We start from the raw sequence: 27,340 nt of genomic DNA on the forward strand, positions 1-27,340 counted from the left end.
GACAGGGGTTATGATTTGTGAACCACCACACCTGGCTTTTGTTAATCTTTAATTCAACAGTGTTTCTATGTGTTGTGACCATCTAAGGCCGTGGTTCTCAACCTTCCTAATGCTGCAACCAGTTCCTCGTGTTGTGATGACTTCCTCCCCCAACCATAAAGTTACTTCGTTGCTACTTCATAACTGTAACTTTGCTACTGTTATGAATTATAATGTGAATATCTGATTGCAAGATATCTAATATTCAACCCCTGTCGTGGGTCACCACAAGTTGATATACATAAGGGAAGGAAAAAAAAGAGCCAAGGGTAATTTCCTTGCCTTTCAGCGCAGCACTCCAAAGGCTGGAGAAGGCAGAGTTAGTTCCAGGACAGCCACGGCTATGTAAAGAAACCCTGACTCGAAGGAAAGAAAGAAAGAGTCAAGGATGATTTCCAGGTGTAGGGATGCTGTGATGCGGGTCCTGTTTGTTGAGATGGAGCTGGAGTGCTGCTATGTCCTTCCAGCCTGAGAAGCCCACTGCGCATTGCCTTCTGTGAACCAGGCTGTTGACTGCTGAAGTTCACCCTTCACCTAATGAGTTAGTCGTTTCCCTTTCACACTCTGGTGACCAGGTCCCAGTGCTGCGTGTTGTTTCCAGATGCTTTGTTTGCTGGGAAATCAGGTGAACTAGTTAGAAAATTGCTTAGTAACTTTTAATAATAAACTGGGAAGGAGTTTGATTCTGTGAAAAGTGTAGAACTCTGGAGTTGAACTAGATCAGTATCAGCACCTTACACTTACACTTGGCAGCTTCATCGCCCTCATGCACTCATCTTGGGAGAGCATTGGGTCCCGAAGTGCCCTGTGCCACGTCTTGCCAAGTGCTCCTGCATATTTGTTTCTTCATCCTGCAGACATATCTCATAGATGAGAGATTGAAACTTAGAGCCATTAACTTAGTAACAGGCAAGCACCTTGACCATATGAGTCACATCCTAATTACTCAAGACGTTTTAACATTGGGACATAACATTGTCATCTACAAAATTCAAGCTCATGAACCATGAACTCAGCCAGCAGTCGTGGTGCACGCCTTTAATCCTAGCACTTTGGAGGCAGAGGCAGGTGGATCTCCAAGTTCTAGGCCAGCCTGATCTACAGAATGAGTTCCAGTATAGCCAGGGCTACACAGAGAAACCAAAAGAAAAAAGAAAAAAACAAAACAAAAACATGAACTCAGAAGCAATACACCTTCCAAAGGCCTTACCTCTCAGATCCCATTAACATATTGTATGCAAGGGATCACAGTAAAGAGTCTGCAGACATTATTAGGGTAAGGGGGTTTTATTCTGAATAAGAGAGAGAAAATACCCAGAGGCATCTCAAAGAGTCCAGAGCAGAGAGAAAAAGAAGTAGAGTGGATATGGCTAGGGCTGTCTGGGAGAGAGCAGGGAGAGAGAAGATGGAGGCTTTGATATGTAGAACTTGTGAGTAGGGACTGAGGGATCCTGAAGACCAGCTTGGGCTTTGATGTGCAGTCTTAGTCACTGTTGCATAGCTGTGAAGAGACACCATGACCAAGGCAACTCTTAGAAAAGAAAACATTTAATTGAGGGCTTGCTTACTGTTTCAGAGGTTTATTAGTCCATTATCATGATAAGGAGCTTAGAACAGTAGCTGAGAGCGACACTGGGCCTGGCTTTTGAAACATCAGAAGTCACCCCCCCCCAACCACTTCCTCCAACAAGCCCACACCTCCTAATCCTTCTAATCCCATCCAAGAGTTCCACTCCCTGAAGACTAAGCTTCAGATATATGAACCTGTGGGCATCATTCAAACCACCACAAGAACCAAGTCCCTTCTGCCAGAGGAGAGGAAATGATTCTTTTTGGGGGACAGAAAACCCATTTCATGGGCTGGAGAGATGTCTCAGCAGTTGAGAGCACTGACTGCTCTTCCAGAGGACCCGGGTTCAGTTCCTAGCACCCACATGGCAGTTGACAACTGCCTGTAATGCCAAAATCTGACACTCTCACATAGACATACACGCAGTAATACACATAAAGTAAAAATAAAATTATAAAAAAGAAACCCCGTTTTACAAGTTCCTGAGGAATGCTGGCTTTTATCACCAGAAATCCTTTATAGGCCAGCTAGAGCTCATTAATAGACATATGGTAGGCCCAAGACCTAACACCTAACTCTGAGACCTAAGTTTCTAGGACATGAAGTGTAGGGGTAGGGGACACTTCCAAATGCTAGCAGCAGAATGTTGAAAAGGACAAAGGAGCCAGGCTTTTTGTCAGGTCAGGGTTAGGGCCAGTGAGATGGCTCAGCAGTAAAGGCTCAGCAATAAAAAGTGTTTCCTGCCAAGGCTGGTGACCTAAGCTTGATTCCCCTCGACCCTTGTGGTGCAAGGTGAGAGCTGACTCCTGAGATTGTCTGACTTCCACATTCTCACTGGAGCACACTCAAGTCCATATGTATACACAAACACACACACACACACACACACACACACACACTTAAATAAAAATAAATCTTCAAGAACAAGTCTAGGGGATAGAGAGATGGGTTGGTGTTTAAGAGCATTGATTGCTCTTCCAGAGGTCTTGAGTTCAATTCCTAACATCCACATAGTGGCTCACAACCATCTATAACTGTAGTCCCATGAGGTCCAGTGCCCTCTTCTGATGTGCAGACATATATGCAAACAAAATACCCATATATAAAAACAAATCTTTTTTATTATTTTATTTTTTTTTTAACAAAAACAAGATGCTGGGTATGGTGGCTCATGCCTTTAGTCCCAGCACTCTGGAGGCAGATGCAGGCAGATCTCTGAGTTCAAGGTCAGCCTGGTCTATAAAAAGCAGGATAGCCAAGGCAGTTACACAGAGAAACCCTGTCTTGAAAAAACGAAAAAAATAAAAATTAAAATAAACTAATTAGATTCTGAATGAAGTGAGAGAAAAGTCAGTTTAATAGACTTGAGGGAAGTAGAGGGAGTCTGAACATGCCATACTCTGGAGGGCCCTGCTCTGCCCCACTGGGGTCATGCTGCCCAATGCAGACCAAAACATTTTAGATGCTACACGCGACATCCGAGAACTGGAAATGTAGCTAGCTGCTCTGTAAGTATAAAATAGTCCAGATTTTGGAGACTATGTAAGAAACAAAATAAAAATATCTAAATTTTAAATATATCTGTTATATTTGGAGTAATGTTATTTTTGCTCTTCCTAGTTAAATAAATATTTTTTTTTTTTTTTTTTTTTTTTTTTTTTTTTTTTCGAGACAGGTTTCTCTGTGTAGCTTTGCGCCTTTTCTGGAACTCACTTGTAGCCCAGGCTGGCTCGAACTCACAGAGATCGCCTGCTCTGCCTCCGATGCTGGATTAAAGGCGTGCGCCACCACCGCCCGGCTAAATAAAATATTTTTATTGAGAAAAAAACTGCATAATCAGATTATTAAAAAAATAATGCTTTCCTATACTGAGCCCTGTTCATAGCTGACTTTGGCTGTGTGTATCTTGTGTCTGGGCCATAAATTGGATACACAAGTAGACAATTAACATTTTAAAAAGCATCAGGTTCCATCTCTTTTTATCAGCTTTTGATTAGGTTTTATGCATTCACTTGTTAAGGAAGGATTCCTGTATGTAAGCCCAAGGAGTTGCTTATTCCAGCCTGTGGTAGCACTGGTCAGTTCTCATGATTGAGGCTGATGGATCCTTTAGGCTTTTACATAGTCCCACATTAACTTCTTACAGTTGCTAACAGTGGTTCTGCATTCTGATTGTTTCATACCAGGCTTTCTTCGAGAGTCACCCTGCTCCTTCAGCTGAGCGGACCATCCAGCAGTGTTGTGAAAATATCTTGCTGAATGCAGCTTGGCTAAAGCGAGATGCTGAGAGCATTCAACAGTACCTCCTTGAGCGGAAAGCCTCCCCGCCCTCAGTGTGAAGCCTCTGCACTAGGCTCCTGCTGCCTCTCCACAGGGTGAGGTGGAGCTACCAAACAGCTGATTCACATGCCAAGAATTTGGAGTCTTACACCAGTGGGGGTTGGACAATGAATGTAGTTAACTGGTTCCTGCTCACACTCCAGAATTAAATTCTATTGAAAAAGGAAAATCAGCAATTCAGCAAAAACAAAATAAAAAATAAATAAAATAAAAATGTAAATATGATAGTAATAAACTAGAGCATAACGAAACTGTGAAACTTCCTGGAGCCTGTCATGGTTCAAAGTGTTGAACACTCTGTTGGTGACAGATGTTGTTTTAAAACCTACCAAAAGGAAAGAAAGGCTTTTGGGGAAAGGATCTTTGTGAAGTGGGTTCTACATGCAGCTTGACAAGCCGGGGATGTCCACTGCTGGGGATGCTGACCAGACGGCTGATCCTGGCTCACATAATGGAGTCTGTGCATAATTCCAAGTGGGTTGTTTTGTTGTTGTTTGTTTGTTTTTTTCCTTTTTGGCATGGGGACTGACCAGGAAGGTATCTTTTCCTGCATAATTCAGTCTGAACCAAGGATTGTAGTTTCCTCCTTGCCTCCCTTCTGTGTGATCCCCCCCCCAAAAAAAAAGTAATGAAAAGTTTTTAAAAAAGTGAAACAATTCCCCCCAACCTCCGACTTGGTTTCTTCTCCCTTTAGTTGTGCCCCAGCCTTGACCCTGTCCTTAGAGATGATGAGAAACATCTTTGACAGCCACATTGAGTAAGAGGAGCTGATAATACTTTTTTTTTCTTTTTTAAGATAACTTTTAAGAACCCTGAAATGCATAATAGATGAGAGAGTAGAAATAAAGATTATCAGCCAGGCCTTTTTGCTGGAGTGATTCTGCTCAAAATGGTCCCGGTTTCCTGCCAGGCCAAATGCCGCAGCTCTTCCGAACAGTATCAGTGAGCTCTGGCTCGCCAGCTTGTGCATCGAGGCAGCAGTGGGGCGCTGCACCGCCGCCCCACCAGCGTGCCCACTAACGAGCCTCGCCACCTAACCCAGTGTCTTTTACTAAGTCTCAGCCCCTCCTCTTTCCCTTTCTTCTTTTTATTTTTTTCTGAATCTTTTTTGTGTTAACAGAAATTCATATTTGGTGTGGCTTAATGTATTTCAGAAGGTTGTCAGATTGCGAGACTGCTTCCCTGAAACATTTTTGTGCTATTGTTTTAAAAAATAATAATTAAAAAAAAGTTGGCGTTAATAAAAAATGTCAATGTGAAGTTGATGTCCTGATTCTTTCAGCCTCCTTAAAAAGAAACTAGAATGAGCCAGGCGGTGATGGCGCACGCCTTTAATCCCAGCACTTGGGAGGCAGAGGCAGGCGGATCTCTGTGAGTTCGAGGCCAGCCTGGGCTACCAAGTGAGTTCCAGGAAAGGCGAAAAGCTACACAGAGAAACCCTGTCTCGAAAAACCAAAAAAAAAAAAAAGAAACTAGAACGTCTCTGTGCTTGAGTAGAATTACACAAAGTGTTAGCACCATAGGATTCTTGAGAAACTATCACGTTTTATGTGTGTGGACATACATATACCACAGCACCTGTGTGAAGGTCAGAGGACAAGTGTGGGTACCCGTTTCCCCCTACCTTGTGGGTTTGGGGACTGAACTCAGATCATCTTACTTTGCAGCAAGAGCCCTGACCCCCTGAGCCGTCTTGCCCATTCCTGCCCATTTGTGGTTTCTGAGGCAGAGCCTCATTCTGCAGCCCAGCTACACTAGACTAGAACTCTTAATGTAGCCCAGGCTGACCTCAAACTCAAAATGATCCTCCTGTTTCAGCCTCCTCAGTGTTGGGATTATAGGCATGAGGAAGCAGGAACAGTTTTTTTGTTGTCCTTACTTTGGTTTGGTTTGGTTTTCAAGACAGGGTTTCTCTGTGTAGCCCTAGCTGTCCTGGAACTCAGAGATGATTCTACCTCTGCCTCCTCTACCTCTGGAATTAAAGGCACATACCACCACTGCCCGGCCAGGCACAGCTTTACCACAGGATTTTTTTGAGTTTTAAGAAAATTCAGAGCAGGTATAATGGTTTGTACCTATAATCTCAGCATTCTGAAGGTGGGGCAGGAGGATTGAGAGAATTTCAGGGTAGTATGGGCTATATAGCAATAGAGCTCTCTCTATCTATCTATCTATCTATCTATCTATCTATCTATCTATCTATCTATCTATCAAGATGTACCTCATCAAGAGAGCATTTGCCTAGCACAAAGCAAGCCTTAGTTTTAGTTCCTAGATTTGCCTAGTATGAACAAAGCCTTAGTTTTAGTAAACAATAGGGTCTGGCAAGATGGCTCCCTGGGTAAACTGCTCTGCAAGTTCACATCCTTTGCACCCCCTCTTTTTTTTTTTTTTAAAGCAACAAGCTTAATCCCAGCACTCGGGAGGCAGAGGCAGGTGGATCTCTGTAGAGTTTGAGGCCAGCCTGGGATACATAAGTGAGTTTCAAGACAGGACTGTACAATGAGACCCTGTCTTGGGGAAAGGAAAAAAAAAGCCAGGGGGCTCTAGGGTCTCTAAACCTAGTTCTGGAAAGTGGAGGTACCTGGGGTGAGCTGACAGACCATCATGACCAGCATGCGGAGGAAAAGCAGGGTTGCTGTGAGTGCAAGGCCGCTACTCTAAGTACTGCGCCTGCCTGAGCTCTTCTGTTCTTGGACACCATGTCTCAAAACACAAAAAATTGTCTCTGCACGTAAAAGCACCCGCCACCAAACCTAACAACCTGAGTTCCCTCCCTGGGGCTCACACTGGAAGAAGAGCACCAACTACACCCATTTAACCTTTGACCTGCACATTTTCAAAGAAAACTGAGGATGAGGAAGTGAGATCTGAGTCTGCCCCCCTGGCTTTGTTCCAGGTCTTAGGAGCCCTTCCTGCCCATCTACCAAGCAGCTGTCTCCAGAGATACCGGCGTAGAAAGGACCTCTCACCTGCTGCTCTGGATTGCTCTTATGCCTTGTTGGCTCTCATGAACTTTTCTTAAAAGTGCCTGTGTTTGAGTGTGTTCCATGTCTGGCTAACACCTTAACTGACCGCTACAATGCTTTTGGGACTGGCCTCAAACTTGAACTCCACCTCCTCATCCTTCATGCCCACCCTCAGCAGCCTTATTCTCAGTCCTGAGTGGGAAATTGTGCAGTTCACATCCACCTATTAGTGGATCAGAGCACGATCACCTGGCTTCGTTTGCACTAATCTGCATGCTTTGTTCTTGGTTACTTCCCCTTGTGGGCTTGAGTTTGTTGGTTTAGTTGGTTTGTTTGTTTCCCTGAGATGGGGTTTCTGTGTAGCCCTGCCTGTCCTGGAACTCACTCTAGACCAGGCTGGCCTCAAATTCAAAGATCCATCTGCCTTTGCATCCTCCTGAGTGCTGCGATTAAAGGCGTGCCCAACACCGCTGGCTGTTTTTTAGTTTTTCGGGTTTTTTTTTTTTTTTTTTTTTTTCAAAATAACTATGAGGTATAGTGGCTCCCTCCTTTACTTTTTGTTTTCTATTTTCATGGATGTCTCTGTACCACATGCATGCCCGGCACCAGAGGAAGTTTGAGGAGGGTATCATCCCCAGAGCTGCAGTTACAGGCGTGGACGTTGGGAATTGAACCCAAGTCCTCTTCAAGACCAGCCAGTGCTCTTAACTTCTAAGCCATAACTCCAACCCCACCCCCTTTGGTTTGAGACACTCTTTTTCGTTTTTGAGATGGTTTCTTTGTGCAGCCTTTGTGCAGTCCTGGAACTCATAGACATACATACATGCAGGTAAAAACACCAATGCACATGAAATAAAAATATTAAAAAAAAAATACAAAATGCAAAAGGCAGATGAGCCGGGGCAGTGGTGGCACACACCTCTGCCTCCCGAGTGCTGGGATTAAAGGTGTGTGCCCCCGCTGTCTGGCTCATCTGCTTTTTGCATTGGTGTTTTTACCTGCATGTATGTATGGCTGTGTGAGGGTGTCGGGTCCTCTGGAACTGAAATTTTAGACAGTTGTGAGCTGCACAGTTCAGCTGAGATTCATTCTGGATGAGAGCTCAGAAGCTTCCAGTCTGAGGAAACAGGATCCGCTGAGGAATTGGGAAGGTGAGGTAGCTGTGACTTGTTCTGTCTCTCTGATCTTCCAACGTTCACCCCAATACCCAGTCCGGATTTGTTTTTATTAACAAGACCTAACAATTCGTGCTACAAAGTTCATGGTCACCCATGGTTCAAGGCCAGCCCGAGCTACAGGAGACCCTGTCTTTAAAGAGAATGTGGGGGAGATTGGTTTCCTTCTGCTCCTGACGGGACACTGTGACCATACATCTTCCTGCTGCTGTCCTGCCATCCTTTCCACCCTGCTGTCCCGCCGTCCTGCTGTCCTTCTGTCCCAGCTATCCTGCCATCCTTTCCACCCTGCTGTCCCGATGTCCTGTCCTGCTGCCCTGCCATTGTGAGCTGGTTCCACCCAAACTGAGCAAAAATAAACCCTTTCCTTGAAGAGAGAGGAAAAGGTTGGTTTAGTGAACGTTAAACCAGTTGGAGAGGTCTCAGGATCTCAGATTAGAAACCACTGGGAGATCTTAAACACAATTCAATCATTTTTACTTCTTTGGCAATTTTCAGTATATGTACACGTTACTGGGGAGGGGAGTGTGGTTCTGAAGTTGACCGTGGCTGTCCTCCATGGCTTCTTCACTTTATTTTTGGTTTCCTTTTTTTGTTTGTTTGTTTTTCAAGACAGGGTTTCTCTGTGTAGCCCTGGTTGTCCTGGAACTCTCTGTAGACCAGGCTGGCCTTGAACTCAGAGATCTGCCTGCTTCTGCCTCCCATGTGCTGTGTGATTAAAGACAGGCATCTCCATGCCCAGCTTCACTTTATTTATTTATTTATTTATTTATTTGTTTATTTATTTATTTATTTATTTATTTGAGACAGGGTCTTTCACTGAGAGCTCACAGGTTTGGCAAACAGATCCTGGAGCTCACAGGTTTGATAAACAGATCCTGGAGCTCACAGGTTTGATAAACAGATCCTGGAGCTCACAGGTTTGATAAACAGATCCTGGAGCTCACAGGTTTGATAAACAGATCCTGGAGCTCACTGGTTTGACAAACTGATCCTGGAGCTCACAGGTTTGATAAACTGATCCTGGAGCTCACAGGTTTGATAAACTGCCCTAAGAGCGCCAGGGATCTTGTCTCTGCTTTCCAAGCACCCAGATTACAGGAAGAAGCAAGCTGCCACGCCTCCCTCCCCACGCTGGTGTTTGGGACTCACACCCGGGTCCTCTTGCTTGGGAGCACTGCGCTGACAGCCATCTTCCTAGCACACGTTTTGTTTGTTTTTAGACAAGGTTTTACTTTCTGGCCCAACCTGACCTCCAATTCATAAGCAGTCCCCTTGACTCAGCCCCCAAATGGGGAGATTTCAGGCATGTTTCACCACAGCTGGCTAAGAGAAACAAATATAGCAAATTTTGAGGCCAACCTGGCCTATAAAATAAGATGCAGCTTCAAAAGAAGAAAAGATAAAAGTAAAAAGACATCATGCCCATCCTGAAAAAAGTTCCAGAAGGTCGCGCCTTTTTATACCTAACATCTGTAAGTGTGTTTTTGATGGATGATAGAAAATTGCTTCTTAACTATTTCTTTCCCCAGCTTCTTGAAACAGTTCATCTGAGAACGTCGTATTACTAACCTCTGCCCATTCAAAACCATTTCCAGCCTGGTGGTGCACACCTCTAATCCCAGCACTCAGGAGGCAGAGGCAGGCGGATCTCTGTGAGTTTGAGGCCAGCCTAGTCTACAGAGTGAGTTCCAGGACAGCCAGGACTACACAGAGAAACCCTGTCTTGGAAAAAAAAAAACAAAACAAAACAAAACAAAAAACAACCTATTTCTATCTGAACTGTGATACAGGGCTGGAGACGGCGCTTGTTGGTAGAGAACTGGCTCAGTACGTGCGAGGTTCTGGGTGCGATCCACTGAATAAATAATAATAATGGTATGTATTTTTTCCGAAGTTTTTGGGGTGGGAAGGAAGCCAGGTGTGACGTCATACATACTGAAGAGATTTGGGCAGGAGAAATTCTTGGGCCTATGAATTTCAGAGCAGCCGGGGCTACAGAACCCATCTCAAACAAAAACCAAACAGGCCGGGGGGCGGGGTTGGCCGGCAGAAGAGGCGTGCAGGTTGTGGTTCTCTTGGTAGGGTGCTTGCCTATGGTACACAAAGTCTGAGGTCAGTCCCTACACCTTGCAAATGGTTTGCCGGTGCATGCTTATGATCCCAGCACCCTGGAGGGGGTGGAAGCAGAGGACCAAAGCTTCAGTGTCTTGCTTGTGGGACACAGGATCCTGCCTCCCAAGGGGGTGGGGTGGGCACTCCGCATGGCAGTGCACTCCAGTAATCCCAGCGTTTGGAATCCAGAGGAGGGATTCTCTGGTTCAGGCTAGCCTGGGCTATAGACTTTTTCTCAAAAAGAGGGGATGAGGGTGGATATAGCTCAGCGGTAAGCACTTTCCTGGCATGCATAAGGCCCTGGGCTCCATCCAACTAGAGATCTGGAGGGAGGGGAATTTCTTAACAAGCCCACCTCTCAAAAACAGGCCTTTTTTGTTTGTTTGTTTTCTTTTTTTGTTTGTTTGTTTGTTTTGGTTTCTCAAGACAGCATTTCACTGTATAGCCCTGACTGTCCTGATACTCATCTGTAGACCAGGCTGGCCTCAGATCCACCTGCATCTGCCTCCCAAGTACTGGAAGTAAAGGGGTGAATGGAACAGCCTTGTTTAACAGGTAAGTTTGAAAGTTACTCTACCACTCAGCTTTCTTTCTTCATTTTTTTTTTTTTTAAGACAGGTTCTCGTGTAGCCAAGACAAGCCAGACTCGGCCTAGAACTCACTCTCCTGCCTCATCTCCAAAGTCCTAGGCTCACAGGTGTGGACCAACCCACCCATCCTGGCTGTGCTTGTACTCACTAGTCAGTGTTTGCAGGGGTAGAGATAGGCTGTGCCCCCGTTTTGTGTCCTCTGGGCGACCCAGTGTGGCACACCTTTGCCATCTTTGATGTTCTGAGCTCTGGACCTGGTGCCCATGACAGTGTGCTTGGCAAACACCTGGGGAGTGCATCTTCCTCCACCAGTCACGGTCAGGTGTTGCAGCCTGCCTTGCGGGTATTAGGGTCAGTGTGGTGTAATTCCCACAAGTGAGGAATGAGGTCCAAAGCTTCTGGCATCACTGGTTCTACGTGATTCCTGTCCACGTCCTCGTCACCAGAGTTGTCAGCTGTTCCGAATCTGAGACCAGCTCTTAGAATCCTGCTGGAGTGTTCAGTTACATTTTAAAAACTCCTTTTAGACAATTTCACACAATGCAGTCTGATCCCTCCCTCCCTCCCCCCCCTCCTTCCCTCCATTTATTGTCAACGCTGTCTTCAGCTGTAGTTTCTGGCTAGTATCACCATTAGCTGGATGTAGAAAGCTATATAGTGACTAATTTACAATGATTTTGTAGGGAGAAATAATAGCTGCCTGAGAAAACCACTAGCACCTCTTCTCAGATTCCCAAGCAGTGGAGACTGTATTTCCCGAGCTGCTAAGGATCTAAGAGTACCTCTCAAGGCGCATGCTCACTTGCTGACTGGGGGCCACGCCAGCCTGAGCAACCCTGCTCCTTCCACTGCCCTGCTTGTCTCATTAATCCAGTGACTGACTGACTTCTTCCCACAAACAAAACCATGTGCTGGTGCTGGGGGTGGAGCTCATGGGTAGTCACGTGCAACTTCCTGGGCTCAATCTCAGCTTGAGAGATGGCAGTGAATGGAACACAGGACAGGAAGAACCTCAGGTAGTGTGGGAAGGTTTTGTTTTTGTTTTTTGAGACAGGGTGTCACTATGTAGCTCTGACTAGCCTGGTATAGACAAAGCTGGCCTTGAACTCATGGAGAGCTGCTTGCCTCTGCCTCTTGAGTGCTAGGATAAAGGCATGTTCCATTATTTCTGGAAGTGTGGATAACTTTAAATGACTGTCACTTGCGGTCCATCCTTGACCATGCCCCGTGTGTTGCTGGACATGGGAACATCACAAAAGCAGGGATCTAGTGAGAATGGTACTGGCCTTGCCCAGCTGTTCTGACAGAATGGCACTGTGCCATCTCACAGCATGCCCTTTGCTATGGTGGATGTACATTTGGTCACGAATTAAAAGACCTCAGTTAATCAGCCCTTGGAGGCAGAGGCAAGCAGCTCTGTGAATTTAAAGCCAGTTTGGTCTACACAGTAAGTTCTGGTTATTGATGGGGAGGCTGGGGAAAGAGTTCAGCAGTTAATAACACCCACTGCTCTTGCAGGGGACCCGAGGTTCAGTTTCCAGTACACACCCATAGGAATGAATGAGCTGCCAGGAACTCCAGTTTGGGTGGGTGGGTAAGGATCCAATGTCCTCTTCTGGCTTCTAAGAGCACCTGTGTGCATATGGTGCACATAAACACATACATATACACACACACACACACACACACACACACACACACACACACACACAAATTAAAAAAAAAGACAATGATCATTGAAATACCATAAAAGCAGGGCAGTGGTGGCATACGCCTTTTATCTCAGCACTCAGGAGGCAGAGGCATGTGGATCTTCTCGAGTTCAAGGCCAGCCTGGTGTACAGAGTGAGTTCCAGGACAGTCAGGGCTACACAGAGAAACCCTCTCTCAGGGGAGGGGAGAAGGGGGGGCGGTTGAGAAGAAAAAGAAAAGAGATACCAGAAAAATCATGTCAGAAAAGTCCCACCGCATTGAACGTGAAGGCGGTGTTTTCCAAGCACAGGCTGGACGGTGTTAGTCCTGGCCTTGAAGGACAGCAGATAGCTGTTCCAAATGTTCAGTCACTAGAAAATGATGTCAGACGCAGCAGACATGGCCTCTGTCTGCATGACGAGCTAGCCTGGACAAGAGGCGCTGAATGAGCACTCTTCTCCTGACGTGTCGGAGATGGAAACCAGGGCTCGCAAGTTCAGCCCTCTGCCACTGATCCGCAACATTAACCATCTGGACCGGGAAGCGCAGGGTGAAATACAATCGAGAGCATCCCTGGGGATTGGCTTCAGTGTTGGGGAAAATCTCCTTGAAGAAATGATGTCAAACCGAGACCTGAGAGGTTTGCCAAGCAGGCTGGAGAGACACTCGGCCGTTACGAGCACTGGCTGCACTGGCCACTCTTGCAGAGGACCCAGGTTCTATTCCCGGCACCACATGTGGTTCACAACCATCTGTAACTCCGGTTCCCAAGCATCCAATGCCTTCTTCTGGTTTCATTGGGCACCAGGAATGCATGTGGTACACAGACATATATACAGGCAAAACATTCACATATTAAAAACAAACAAACAAACAAAAAACCACCAAACAAACCACTAGCCGCTACTGCAGAACACCCAGATTTGATACCCAGTACCCAATTGCAGCTCCGAAGCACTCGAAACTCCAGTTCAGGGAATCTGATGCCCTCTCCTGGCCTCTCAGGGCACTGCCTGTACACAGTGTAGAGTCCACATGCAGACAAAACCCCCATACACATAAAATAATTTTTTAATTGAAAAGTAAAGCATTGTTCATGTCTCTTTGTAATGGGGAACTCTACAGACCTGCTCCTCCAGGGATCTGGTGGAAAGGTCGGAAACATACTTCACTTGAAACTCCAGTGTGAGGTCCGGAAGCCCAGGGGCTGAGCTTAGCTGTTTAGAGCAAGAGCCGACCATTTATGGCAATGTGTATTTCTCAACTCCAGTTCCTCAACACAATGTCCAGAAAAGATCAGCATTCCTCCTCTTCAGCCAGTGAGGCAGGCTGGCCCACTAGAGCATGCCGGCTTCCTGGTTTCTTCCGGCCAAAGCTTGTTCTGAACACCAACTAGCTTAAACTTGGTGCCATCGTTCCAAACTATTACAGTCCTCCACACCGTCCTGTCCTGTCTCAGGTCCATGCATTAGCACTTGTGAGACATCTTAAGAAAAAGACAGCCAGGTGGTGGTGGTGGTGGTGGTGGTGGTGGTGGTGGTGGTGGTGGTGGTGGTGCACACCTTTAATCCCAGCACTCGGGAGGCAGAGCCAGGCGGATCTCTGTGAGTTCGAGGCCAGCCTGGTCTCCAAAGTGAGTTCCAGGAAAGGCGCAAAGCTACACAGAGAAACCCTGTCTCGAAAAACAAAAACAAAAACAAAAACAAAAAAAAAAAGAAAATAGAAAAAAAAAAAGAAAAGAAAAAGACGATGCTTTGTGAATCAATACTCAGAGATGACTCAAAAGTACATTGAACTAGTCAAATCTCATGAGATGCCTGAGAGATCTAAGACTTAGCTGGCCCTTAAGATCAGAGCCTCTATTTACTGAGTTAACACTTAGTGTTCATCCTGAGCCTTTCAATGACCAAGTACAGAGGCTGAAAGTTGACTGAGGCCCTGTCTCACAGCCCCTCCCAGCTCTGAGGAAAAAGCAGCAGACCAGTTCTCCCAGAGGCCACTGACTGTGGAAAAGCCCCACTCAGTACAGTCCTAGAGGCCGCAAAGGGGCGTTTTCCTCTTTGACCTGCATGGTGCCGTTCTCCCTGTTTTTTGGACTACTGGGGGTTAACCTAGGGCTTTGCTATCTTAGGCAAGTATGCTGCAACTGAGTCATATAGTCAGTCAGTCTTTACAAAATGCTGTTAGTTTCAAATGCCAGCTTTTAAAATTGTTTTATTTTTAATTATGCATGTGCATGAAAGTGCCTGGGGACCAGAAGACATGGTAGATTTCCTGGAGCTGGAGTTCCAGGCATCTGATATGGTGCTGGGAACCAAACTCTGTCCTGTACGAGAGCAGCATGTGCTCTTATCTACTGAGCCATCTCTCCAGCTCCCCAAAAGCCAGCTTGTAGAAGTCAAGCTATTCTAGACATGAAACAGAACTAAAGAACCATCAAGAAGGGGTGGGGAGGAAGGGGGAAGAGAAGGAGGAAATATTCAAGATATTTCTGCCTAGCTTATGGTGACACAAACTTGTAATCCCAGCATTTGGGAAGCTGAGGCATGGCTGAGAGGTGGTTTTTATTGTTGTTGTTATTGTTTTGTTTTTAAATTAGGCTGGGCGTGGGTGATGCATGCCTCTATTCCCAGAGTTTTAGAGGCAGAGGCAGGTGCATCTCAGTGAGTTCGAGGCCAGCCTGATCTACAGAGCAAGTTCCAGGACAGCCAGGACTGTTACTCAGAGAAACTTTGTCTCAAAAAACAAAAAACAAAAACAATATTGTTTTATGTGTAGGTGTTTTTCCTTCCTGTATGTCTGTGCACCACATGCATACAGAGACTAGGAGAAGGCATCGGATCCCCTGGGCCTGGAGTTACAGACGGTGATGAGCAGCCCTACGGGTGCTGAATGTCAACCCCAGGTCCCTGCAAGCACGGCCAGTACTCTTAAACACTGAGCCATCAATTCAGCCCCACAACTGAGAGTTGGAGGCCATGCCTTAACTACTGGGGCCTGTCTCAAAAAGTAAAAACAAAACAAAAGCAATCAGAGGCTTGGGAGATGGCTTACCAGTTAAGAGCACTTGCTTTTTTTCTAGAGGACCTAAGTTCAGTTCCCAGCACCCAGTCAGGGCAGCTCACAGTTGGTAACTCCAGGTCCAGGGAATCCAGTGCCCCTGCTCTCTGTGGACACCTGCACTAACATGCACAAACACACACCCAATTTAAATTAAAAAAATATTTAAAACAATAAGTCAGGCTTGACAAATGGCTCATCAGATAAAAGGGCTTGGTATAGAAATCCTGATGGCATGATTCAATCCCCTGAAACCCAGGCTTTTTTTTTTTTTTTTTTTTTTTTTTTTTATCAAAATAGGGTTTCTCTGTGTAGCCCTGGCTCTCCTAGAACTCACTTTCTAGACCAGGCTGGCCTCAAACTCACAAAGATCCACCTGCCTCTGTCTACCGTGTGCTGGGATTAAAGGCGTGCGCCACTACACCTGGCTTTTGAAGTCATTTTTTTAAAATTATTTTTATTTTATATACATTGGTGTTTTGCCTGCAATTATGTCTATATGTGGGAATCAGATCCCCTGGAACAGGAGTTACAGACAGCTGGGAACTGCTATGTGGGTGCTGGGAATTGAACCTGGGTCCTCTGGAAGAGCTCTTAACCAATGAGCCATTTCTTTGAGCCTCTTTAAGTCATTTTTTAAATGAGAGGGAGGCTTAAAAACATCAGTAGACAGGCGGTGAGCACCTGTAGTTCCTACTTTTCCAGAGGCCACAGCAAGATCACTTGGGCTACTGAATTCAGGGCCAGTCTAGGCAGCATGGCCAGAAGACTTGGGAAGGCTGGCTTTTGAAGGATGACATGCTGACTCTGACCTTGAGCAAGGCACTCACTGGCACACAGCCCTTTCCTGTAGTGTGAGGGTAGAGCTGCAGGGTGGACAGGGTGGACAGTGCTGAGGGAATATATGCTGATCAAATACTAGGTGTGGTCTTCATCTCCAATTGCAGTTCCTGTAGTGACTCAATAGATCTTAGATTTAAGAAGAGCGGGGCTGGGCAGAAGAGTGGGCAAGTTCTCTTCAGTGCCAAGACGTTAGAGATGAGCAAATGAGAATTTACCTCCAAATTGCTCCGGGTTCAGTGGGAAAAATAAACACAGACCTATGAAAGTGTACAGTATTGTATTTAGGGTTAGCCTACTACAGTCTGGCTTCAGATACACACATCTGCCCTTCCCTATGATGGGATGAAACTTGGCTGTAAACTTCTACATACTGTTTGGGTAAATTGAAAGCTATCAAGTTATTGGAGCACGTTTAACGCTTCCGGTATTTAATAGAAACAATGAACTGTGTTGTGTTTGTGCACACTTTTTCCCACAGCTGTTTGGGTAGCTTACTTACTTTCCTTTCCATTAATGACCACACTTTCTCTCTTCCCCTCCCTTTCCTTTCTTTTTTTAGTTTAATATATACAGGTATTTTACCTGCATTTATACCTGTGTACCACATGCATGCAGTGCCCAAGGACGCCAGAAGAGGGAGTCAAGAGTCTAGGAATTGGAGTTACAGACAGTTGTGTGCAGTCCTGTGGGAGCTGGGAATCAAACCTGGGTACTATTGAAGAGCAGCCAGTGCTCTTAACCACTGAGCCATCTCTCCAGCCCACTTTCTTCTAGTTTCTGAGACAGGATCTCACTATGTAGCCTGGCTGGCCTCACACTCAGCCCTTCTCTTGCCTCAGCTTCCTGAGTGCTGGGATTATAAGCATATATTACCACATTCAGCCTGTCTTTATATTTGGGGTATCCTGTTGCTCAGGCAGTTCTTGAACTTGATGGCCCACGTGATCCTCTTACCTCAGCCTCCCTGAGTAGCTGGGACCACAAAGTAGCTGAGATTACAGGGATGTGCCAGCACATTAGACTTCTTGACAATTTAGTCTAAGTATTTAATGCATTAATTTACTAAATGAATTCCATTCGCTCAATTCCTAGTCAATGAAGAGGAACCCAAGATACTTGAGACAAGAAAGAACTGCTGGCGGGAACCCAGGAAGGACAGTTGGAGGGGAAGGAGACATTCCGGCCGCAGGGGAATAGCTCATCTGTGCCGGGGTGGGAACCAGCAGACTGTTTTCTCTGTTCGACACACACAGCTGGACAGCTCAGTCTGTGATTCTGTGGTTCCTTTGTCCATTTGAGACAGGGTCTCACTATGTAGTCTTGGTCGGCCTGGAACTGGCTATGTAAACCAAGCCTCAAACTCACAGAAATCCTCCTGTCTCTGCCTCCCAAGTGCCAAGATTAAAGGCAATCACCACCATGCCTGGTTCAGTCAGCTTTTAATATTTGGAGTTATAAACAAAAATAGGATTAGATTTTCTCAATGTCCTTGCAATGAACTATTCTCTCATAACAGCCACTTCATCTCATTCCTTGGATATGTACCACGTCTTTTCATCACTAAATTTGCTTTATGTGTCTGTCGTCTGGGGACAAACTGAGGAAACTGGTTGCTTCTTTCTATTATGTGGGTTCCAGTGAGTGAGCTCAGGCTAAGACTGAGCAGCAAGCACCTTTCCCGCTGATCCACCGTGGCCTGGCACACTTCTGTTCTGCTCGCTCTCTAGCCCTGCTGCCTGGCTGGTTTTACCCTGGATTTCCCTCCTTTATTCTGACCCATGTTGATTATCCTGTTTCCTGGATCATATGTCTTCTTCTTTTAAATTATGGTTTTGCTTTTGTTCAAATGGGTCTCACTCTGTAGCACAGACTGGTTCAAACTCACGACAGTCCTATTTCTGCCTCCCTAGTGCCGCTGTTGCTGGGCAGGCCACCATGCCCGACTGCCTGCTTTACTTTCCGGTTTTAACAGTCATCCCCCAGCTGGCTCCTGAAACTGCAGAGATAGGAAGTTAAAGGTTTTGTGTTTTAATTTCGTACATCTGTAAATATGCTTACTCAAGTGAATCGCTATTTTGGCTAATTTATACGGTGACAGGTCGTGATGGTCAGGACAGCTGTGAGGAAAGCATCTCTTGAGAGCGTCTCACCATGGTCTTCCAGCCCAGAAGCAGAGAAGCATGGTGCCTTTCCCATGGTTCTCCCTGTGACCTGCTTTTTCCCTTGGTTCTTCTGTCTTCTCTCCTTCACTCTTCTCTTGCAATTCTCTGAACACTGGATCTCCCGTGTTACCTTTCTCCCCCCTCGGTGTTTGGACAGGATCTCCCTGAGTTACCCTGGCTTGCTACAGCCGAGGCAGGCCTTGAACTTTTAGAGAGCCCCTTGTCTCCGCTCCCGAGTGCTCAGGTTAGTCGTGTTCCACCTCATCTACCTCTTGGGTGTGTGTGAATGCAGGTGTGCTTACTCATGTGGGCACAAGTGGAGGCCGGAGCTCTGTATCAAGATGGCTTCCTTAATTTTGTCCCCACCTTATCTTTTGAGATAGGGTCTCTTACTGAACCTGGAGCCTGCCACTTCAGCTAGCCTAGCTGGCTGAAAATCCCCAGAGGTCTGCCTGTCTTCTCCCTGCAATTCTGGGGTTACAGGTGTGTGCTGCCATGATCAGCTTTCACATGGCTGCCGGGTATGTGATTGCAGGTCCTCACGCTTGCACAGCAAATACTTACCTGCTGAGCCATCTCCTCAGTCTCCACCTTGACATTTAAAAGTGGTTATTTGTCTATTGGTTTTGGGAGGAGTTTGTTTTGTTTGCTTTTCCAGACAGTGTTTCTCAGTGTAATAGCTCTGGCTGTCCTGAACTCACTCTGTAGACCAGGCCTGCCTCTGTCTCCTGAGTCCTGGGGTTACAGACATGCACCATCACTGCCCAGCTTTATTTATTTTTAAAAACAGGGTCTCTCCATGTAAAACTGTTTTTACTTCCTCAATTTTATCTTTCAGCTTTTTGAAGTTATTGTATTTTTTTTTTTTTTTTTTTGGTTTTTCGAGACAGGGTTTCTCTGTGTAGCTTTGTGCCTTTCCTGGAACTCGCTTTGGAGACCAGGTTGGCCTCGAACTCACAGAGATCTGCCTGCCTCTGCCTCCCAAGTGCTGGGATTAAAGGCGTGCGGCACCACCGTCCAGCTAGTTACTGTATTTTTTTTTAAAGATTTATTTATTTATTATGTATACAGCATGTATGATTGCAGGCCAGAAGAGGGCACCAGATCTCATTACAGATGGTTGTGAACCACCATGTGGTTGCTGGGAATTGAATTCAGAACCTCTGGAAGAACAGTCAGTGCTCTGAACCTCTGAGTCATCTCTCCAGCCCTAGTTATTGTATTTTTTATTGCATATATTTATGGGGATGTGTGTGTCGTCTTGCTCACCATACTGTAGCTGGGATTATAGACCAGGGCTAGCTACCACAGCAGGCTAGCAACTGTTAGATCTTATTTTTGCGTGCACAGCCCAGAGATCAACATTGGTTGTCTTTCTCTATTGCCTGCTACTTTTACTTTTTTTTTTCTATTTATAAGTATGTGTGAGTGTATACCATTTGTGTGTGAAAGTCTGATGAGATCATCAGTTCCCTGGAGCTAGAGATACAGGCAGTTGAGAGACCCCAACGTGGGCACTAGGATTCTCTGGTCCTTTGTAAGAGCAGCAGCACTCTTTTTTTTTTTTTTTTTTTTTTGGTTTTTCGAGACAGGGTTTCTCTGCGTAGCTTTGCGCCTTTCCTGGAGCTCACTTGGTAGCCCAGGCTGGCCTTGAACTCACAGAGATCCGCCTGGCTCTGCCTCCCGAGTGCTGGGATTAAAGGCGTGCGCCATCACCACCTGGCTCAAGCAGCAGGGCACTGAGGTCTCTCCAACATCCCACTATTTTTCTTTTTCTTTTTCTTTTTAGTTCAGTGTTTCTCAAGAATGTTGGGACCCTAGAGCTCCTCAGCACTGGAATTCTGTATGGGTACACTGCTGCACCTGGCCATTTGATATGCATGTTGGGATTGAATTCAAAGTATTGCTCGTGTAGCAAGTACTTTACCAACCAAGTCATCTCCTTGGCCCCTTTTTATTTTGGGGGGACAGTCTTATTTTATAGCATGTACTCCTGATTGGCCTTGAGTTTGTAACAATCCTTTTGCATCCAGCTACTGAGTTCTGGATCACCCCTGTGCACTACATGGCTATGGGCTTCTAATCCCAATGTCCTTCCTCCGCTCCGAGCACCTCCTTTGCAAAGCTCTCCACTATTCTTTTACCGCAGGCCCCCTTGATTCTAAGTCACCTCATGCCGGAGCCAACGGAGGCACTGCTTTCCCTCCGCTGACTTTAGCACCACACAACAGATGGTTTTGTCAACAGCAAGTCTACAGAGGGCAGAGAGCAACTTCTGGGAGTCGCTTCTTTCCTCCAAGTGGGTTCTAGGGTTCAGACTTAAGACGCTCAGCTTTGGAGACAAACACTTCATCCAATGGGGCAAGTTGTGGGCCCAGTCTGTCTGTCACTTTCTCATCATTCTCCTTGTGTGTGTCTAGGACTATCATGTGTGTGAGTTTGGGTATCATGCACATGCAGACAAAGGACAGTCTGGACCTAGGCTTCCAGCTAGTTTGAGATAGTCTCTATGTTGTCATGAGTCATTGCTGTCCTCATTGTGTGTCCATGTACCCCAATCTTCTCCACCTCTCATGTCCCCATACGAGCCCTAGGGTTACAGACACTGGTGCTACGTGTCTGGCTTGTACCGGGTTATGGAGATCTGAACTGCAAAGGCTTTTACGCACTGAGCTCTCCCATATATTTAAAATGTCCTGAGGCTTGGGGGTTATCAACTGATGTAGTTGAATGCACCAATTAAGGGTGCAATATTGATGATGGAGAGAGACAAGGAGAGGAGGCTCAGGAGTGTGGGAGGTACCTTGATCCCCGTTCCTATAGGCTAAGGTAAATGATGGAAAGGGGAGCACAGCTAAGTTATAAAGCATCTCTGAGATATCAGTCACTCTTCATGCTTCACATGCTGCATGTTGTCTGTTTTATCCATTGAGCACAATGAAAACCTACTATATGACAGGTACTACTTTAAACAGTGAGACACATGATCTTGGCCTTGTAGAACCTGTCATTTAGAGGGGTAGCAGAGGTTAAATGATCTTTAGGTAGCAAGAGGTGTGCTGAAGGACAGGGTCTGTCCCCAAGCCTACCTGGGTCCTACATAATAGCACATGTCCATCATCCTATGACTAGGAGAATCAAGGCCAACCGGGGAACAAAATGAAACCCTATCTTGAAAAACCAAGGGCTGGAGATGTAGTTCAGTGGTCGAATCACAGTATCTGGCGCCTACATGAGACAATGTGGTCAGGACCAGTGTCACCCGACATCTGGAACAAGGAGTAACAGGAAGGAACTCACCAGGTGGTAATCAAAGAGATGCAGCAAAAATTACTAGTTCTGAGGCTACAAATTAAGGCTCAGTCAAGAAACGGTAGAGTGGGCAAAAGCAAGAGGCTGGGCTGGAGAAGTACTCTGGTTTTTTCTTTGAAGTTTCTATTCCATGTGATGGGTGTTCTGTCTGCATGTGATGTACGTGCACCATGTGTGTGCCCATGATCAAGGAGGCCAGAAGAGGGTGATGGATACCCCTGGAACCAGAGTCATAAAGATTATGAGCTGCCATGTGAGTGCTGGGAATTGAATCCAAGTCCTCTGGAAGAGAAGTCAGTGCTCTTAACCTCTAAGCCATCCCTCCAGCTCTTAGAGAAGTGTTTTGTTCTTAAAGTCAAGTTTCTGTTTCTGAGGGCTAAAGATGGAAGAGTAGCCCTGCCTTGCTTTTCTGTGAATGCTCCCAAGGTCCTAACTTTCTTGGGAGAAGTGTCCTGTGTAAACAGTGTAGTCTAGACAGGTAGGCAGTCCTTGGATATCTTTCTCAGCACCTGTGAAACTGACAGTGAACTCTGCCGCTCAGAAACCTTGCTGGGGCTCCTGGAGGACGGGGTGGGAGAAGAGCGGGCTCTCCTTCACTGGAGAGTCCAGTGTTTGGAACTAGAAGTGCCAGAGCCTCTCTGCGGAAGCTTCTGTCCGGGGACTTTCCAGAGGAGAATTCTCCCACTTCCGATACTAAAATGTAGGCAGTGTTCAGACCAATTAGGAGCAGGAGAGGTGGCTCAGTGAACACACTGGCTGCTCTTGTAGAGGACCTCAGTTCACTTCCCAGGACCCACATGGTGGCTCGCATCCATCTGTAACTCCAGTTCCAAGGGATCCAACACTTTTCTGACCCTGTGGCACGAGGCATGCACATGATGTACAATACACACACACACACACACACACACACACACACACACACACACAGAGCAAAAGACACGCAGAAAAATTGAAGACACAACCAAACCAAACCCCTGAGAAACAGCACTTTTCAGAATGTCCTCTCTTTCCCATGTTGGGACAGAACCGGCTTCATGTATGCTCAGCGAGTGCTGCCTGCTAAGCTTCATCACCAGCCCTTTAGCCCCATTTTACAAGAGGAAAGTACACCTTGAAGGCTAAGAAGAGGGGGACCTGGGAACATGAACTCAAGCAGGCATTTCTGATGTCTGCTCAACACTTAATGCTGAGATATACAGGCATAGAGCATTATACCCAGTTTATGCAGAGCTGGGGATCAAACCCTGGGCTCTGTTCATGCTCGTACAATGGTTAATCTTGGTTTTCAACTTGATTGGCTTGATCAGTGAAGAGACTCATCCTCTGGACAGGTGTGTGATGTTATTTCCTGGATGGATTAACTGATGATGGGGCACGTCTCCCCTAGAGTGAACAGATTTTTCAGAGGTAGCCATGAGGATAAAGCAGGTCTGGTTTTGTCTGCCAGCCTTCATGCTCTGCTGGGCAGTGTGTCTACCAGGTGGCTGCTGCTGCCATCTTCCACTAAAACCAGCTTATTTTGCCTTCCAACATGGATTGAAGATGAGCAGCTATCCAGGAATCCTCCAGGCCATCAGCACCAAATTGAGACTGTTAAGGCACCCAGCCCTGTGGACTGAAAAGCTACCAGGAATACTAATGCACTACGCAAACCCTCTACCAACTGATCTACATTATATCCCCAGCTCTCCACCACTGATTAAAGTCATACATACAATGCAGCACTTCTAGCTGATAGAGCAAGAGGTTGGGGTTAGGGAGCTGGTAAGCCAGAGAAAATCAACTAGTTAAAAGATGGTATGAGGAATGATGGACCTACACTTCTTGCTGCAAAACTGTAAATTCCTGGACCATAAAAAGACTGATTTTGGGGGCTGGAGAGATGACTTAGTGGTTAAGAGCATTGTCTGCTTTTCCAGAGGTCCTGAGTTCAATTCCCAGCAACCACATGGTGGCTCACAACCATCTGTTATGGAATCAGATTCCTTATTCTGGTGTATATATAAAATACATGAATAAGTAAATATTTTTTAAAAAAAGAGCCGACTTTTGTCTTAATCAAATTATGGAGGTGTGCAAGGGGTGCGTAGGTGTGTTCACATACTTGCACAGTAAAGAGAGGGCAGCAAGGGTTAATCCCAGCGCTCAGTACTCTGAGGAAGGCAGATTATGGAAACACTGAAGCCAGCTTGAGCTACATACTGAATATAGTGAATCTTAGACCAGCTACATAAAGGGACTCCATCTCAAAGAGTCAAGGACAAACAAACAAAAAAACCAAACTAACCCCCCCCCAAAAGTAAATAAATCCAAATAAACCCACCAACAACAAAAACAAAAACCTCCGATGAATTCAAATGAAAACATTACAATGAAACTCATTTCTGGCCAACCGTGGTGATGTATGCCTTTAATCCTTGCATTTGGAGGGCAAAAGCAGGTGGCTCTGATTCAAGAACAGCCTGCTCTAACCTAGTGAGTTCCAGGCCAAACAGAGATGAGGCTGTCTTTAGAAAACAAAAACAGAAACCCATACCAAAACCATACTTGAATGCTACCCAAAAAAATTACTTAAAATCAAGGTTAGAGTGAACGTAATCAGAACATATCATATACATATATGAAGCAAAAAACAAAAACAAAACAAATTGAAGAATACAACAAAGAAATTACAGGTTAGCTGGCTAAGCCAGTCTGTCCTTCCAGAAAACACTATAAAACCTTCTGGGTTTTCCAAATGTGGCTAGTGTACACATTTTCTTCACATGTTAAAACTAGGTAGTAAAATCTACATGCCATTCATTAATCCTGGGCCCATCTGCTCCTGAACCCGACTTGCAGACCGGGTACCCAAGTGGGGAGGAGAACGGAGTATCGAGCATATATAGTTATACATCAGCTTTTTTTTTTTTAATCTGTAGTTCAGTCTGCCTCGGCCTTGGAGATACTGAGATTGCAGGTGTGTCGCCACGCCTAGTCAGTACCCATGATCTTTATATCCTTCTATACACATCTTTTAGGTCTTAAGTTTGAGCACCAATGGTTTAAGGTAGCCGTTAAATCGACTGGTCTAAGGACACGCCTCGGCGAAACTTTTGTAACCGCAGCGGTCCGGACAGGGACTCCAAGGGCAATTAAGCACGCCCGAACCCAGCTCAGATCGAGTCTTGAATCGGCTGTGTGACCTTGGACACGCTCCGCGCTCTCTCTGGGCTCCCGTTTCCAAATCCGCACGTTGGAAGGTGAACCACGTGGTGCTCACGGTCCTGCTTAGCCGAGAGCCTGGCCCACGGCGGACCTCGCTACAGCAGCAGCAGCTTCCTGTGGGCGCGGCACAGGACTTTAACGGTCCCCCCTCCCCGCCCCCCCTGAGGCCCGCGAAACCCTCACTTTTTACACCCCGGCCAGGGACCGCGCTACGCAGAGCCCGGTCCGAGCGGCTCGCGCGCAGCTCCGCCCCTCCCCGGAGGCGTCCCGTCGTGCCCCGCGCTAGCATGGTAGGAGTCCGGCCGACTCCCGCCTTTACGCCCGGCGACCCCGAACTCCTCTCCCCAGTTCTCCCGGCGCCCCATCCTATCAACGTCCAGAGCCCCAGCCAATAGGGCGCGCTCCGAGCCTTACCTTCCGCCCGCCCTCCTCCCCGCGCACAGCCGGTGTGAGCCCGAAGGCCTTTCCAAGGCCAGCCCAATCAGCAGCCGGCTCTCACCTGCCCCACCCCAATGTCCCTCCCCTCGGCCAATGAGCGCGCTCCATTCCGCTGCCCGCCCAGCCAACCGGGCCTTGAGGCCCGCGGGCGAATAGGCGCGCGGCGGCCCTTCAACGTTAACCTTCTGGCCAATCGGCGACTCTGCGTCGCCGCGGCAGCGGCCAATCACCGTGCAGCGCGGCGCCGCCGCGGAGAGGTCCGGCCGGAATATCCCTCCGCCTCCCTCCCTCAATCCCTCTCGCTTCTAGCGATCCGCCTCTCACTCACTGCCGCCCTTCCTTCGTTCTCCCTCCGCCGCCTGAGCACCAGCCGCGCGCTGAGCTGCCCCCGGGGTCCCTCCCCCGCCGCCCGAGGAGCAGCTGCCGCCGCCTAGCACATTAGGAGGGCGGAAGGAAGGAGAGAGGGGAGGAAGGGGAGACAGAGCGCCTGCCCAGAGGCAGCCGGTGAATGGGCTTGTGGTGACCCCCGCCCCCCACCCCACCCTCCCTTCCCACCCGACCCCCAACCCCCATCCCCAGTTGGAGCCGCCGCCCGAGAGGCCGGGCCGTCGTCTTTGGAAGAGTCCCCGCCGCCGTCACCTCCGCCATGGAGCTGATCACCATCCTCGAGAAGACCGTGTCTCCGGGTAGGACTCGGGGCCGGGGGTCGGGCTGAGGTGACTGGGGTGGGGGAGGGGGTGGCCCCTCTGACCCCGCCGCCTCTCCCCATTCCTCCCCCCCCAGATCGGCTGGAGCTGGAAGCGGCGCAGAAGTTCCTGGAGCGTGCGGCTGTAGAGAACCTGGTGCGTGCTGCCCCGCCGCGCCCCATCCCGCCGCGTCCCCATCCCTGCGTGCGGGCCTTCCCGCCCTCCTGGAGGCCCAGGCCTCAGGAACCCACCCCGCCCCATCTCGTCCCCCTTCCCCCCCGCCCGGTCCAACCTAACCCCGCCATCGGGAAGCCGGTGGGTGTGTCCCGCCCCGGGGCCCGCGTCTGTCCAATGGCGAGGCGCGCCGGGGTGATTGCTGTCCAATCGCCGTGCGGCCTGAGGGCGGCGGTGCAGCGGGAGGGAGAAAGGGAGGGAAGGGAAGTTAGGTTGCATGGCGCTGCGTGTTCAGCAAGGGTGGGGGTTGGGGAGCCGGGCCTAGGGGCCATGTGGAAGCTCTGCGCCCTGCTGCCTGCCTTCTACTGGCTGGGGCCGGCTTTTCCTTCCTGTCCCATGGCTCTTGTGGCTGTCTGCACCGACTTCCTAGAGCCCTACCCTTTCCCAGCTCCCTTGGTCTGTGCTCATGGCCACGCCTGGCACCCGACCACCTCTGAACCCACTGCCACTGTTTTTCTCCCTTTCGTGCCCTGTATCCCTCGCCTGAGCTAAGTGTGCCTGTGTGTTAGGTTTGGATCATTAGGGACCTCATCCTTAGGGATCTGTATCCTGACCAGAGTCTGAAGCTCATTCCTGAGATTGAGCCTTATTCCCTGAAGAAATCACAGAGGTGTAAACCTGTTTTTCATAGTTACTGATTTAGGAAGTACATTTAAAAAAAAAAAGACTGACCTTTGTGTGGGAAAATGGGAGATGATTGAAATAGTCTGGTGCCAGAACGTTTCTCTTTCGTAGCCCTCTTTTAGGGAGTAGATAACAGGGAAGGGTGGATGGTATTGAAAGTCTCCTAAAGGTAGTAAGTTTAAAAAAAAAAAAAAACCTACAACAACACTGTAACCAAATGTAGTCCTTTGTGATAGCTTGGTAAAATAGTAACATCCATAAAGTGACAAAACCCATTGGTA

At 47.4% G+C, this 27,340-nt stretch overlaps 2 protein-coding genes across 5 annotated transcripts in view; both read left to right on the top strand.

Moving 5' to 3' along the window:
• The window catches only part of Npepps (aminopeptidase puromycin sensitive), an 89,602-nt gene extending 85,005 nt beyond the window's left edge, over positions 1-4,597 (top strand). For all 4 annotated transcript variants that reach the window (XM_037201294.1, XM_028869070.2, XM_037201292.1 and 1 more), the window contains one exon: positions 3,796-4,597. In XM_037201294.1, coding sequence (XP_037057189.1) covers positions 3,796-3,948 — 153 coding nt within the window. In that variant the 3' untranslated portion in view covers positions 3,949-4,597. The remainder of the gene's footprint in view (positions 1-3,795) is intronic.
• Positions 4,598-25,806: 21,209 nt separating this feature from the next.
• Positions 25,807-27,340, top strand: part of Kpnb1 (karyopherin subunit beta 1) — a 30,649-nt gene continuing 29,115 nt past the window's right edge. The window contains exons 1-2 of the mRNA XM_028869069.2: positions 25,807-26,201; positions 26,299-26,357. Coding sequence (XP_028724902.1) covers positions 26,162-26,201; positions 26,299-26,357 — 99 coding nt within the window. The 5' untranslated portion in view covers positions 25,807-26,161. The remainder of the gene's footprint in view (positions 26,202-26,298; positions 26,358-27,340) is intronic.

The sequence above is a fragment of the Peromyscus leucopus genome, chromosome 8b (genome assembly GCF_004664715.2).
Source record: "Peromyscus leucopus breed LL Stock chromosome 8b, UCI_PerLeu_2.1, whole genome shotgun sequence".
Lineage (NCBI taxonomy): Eukaryota > Metazoa > Chordata > Mammalia > Rodentia > Cricetidae > Peromyscus > Peromyscus leucopus.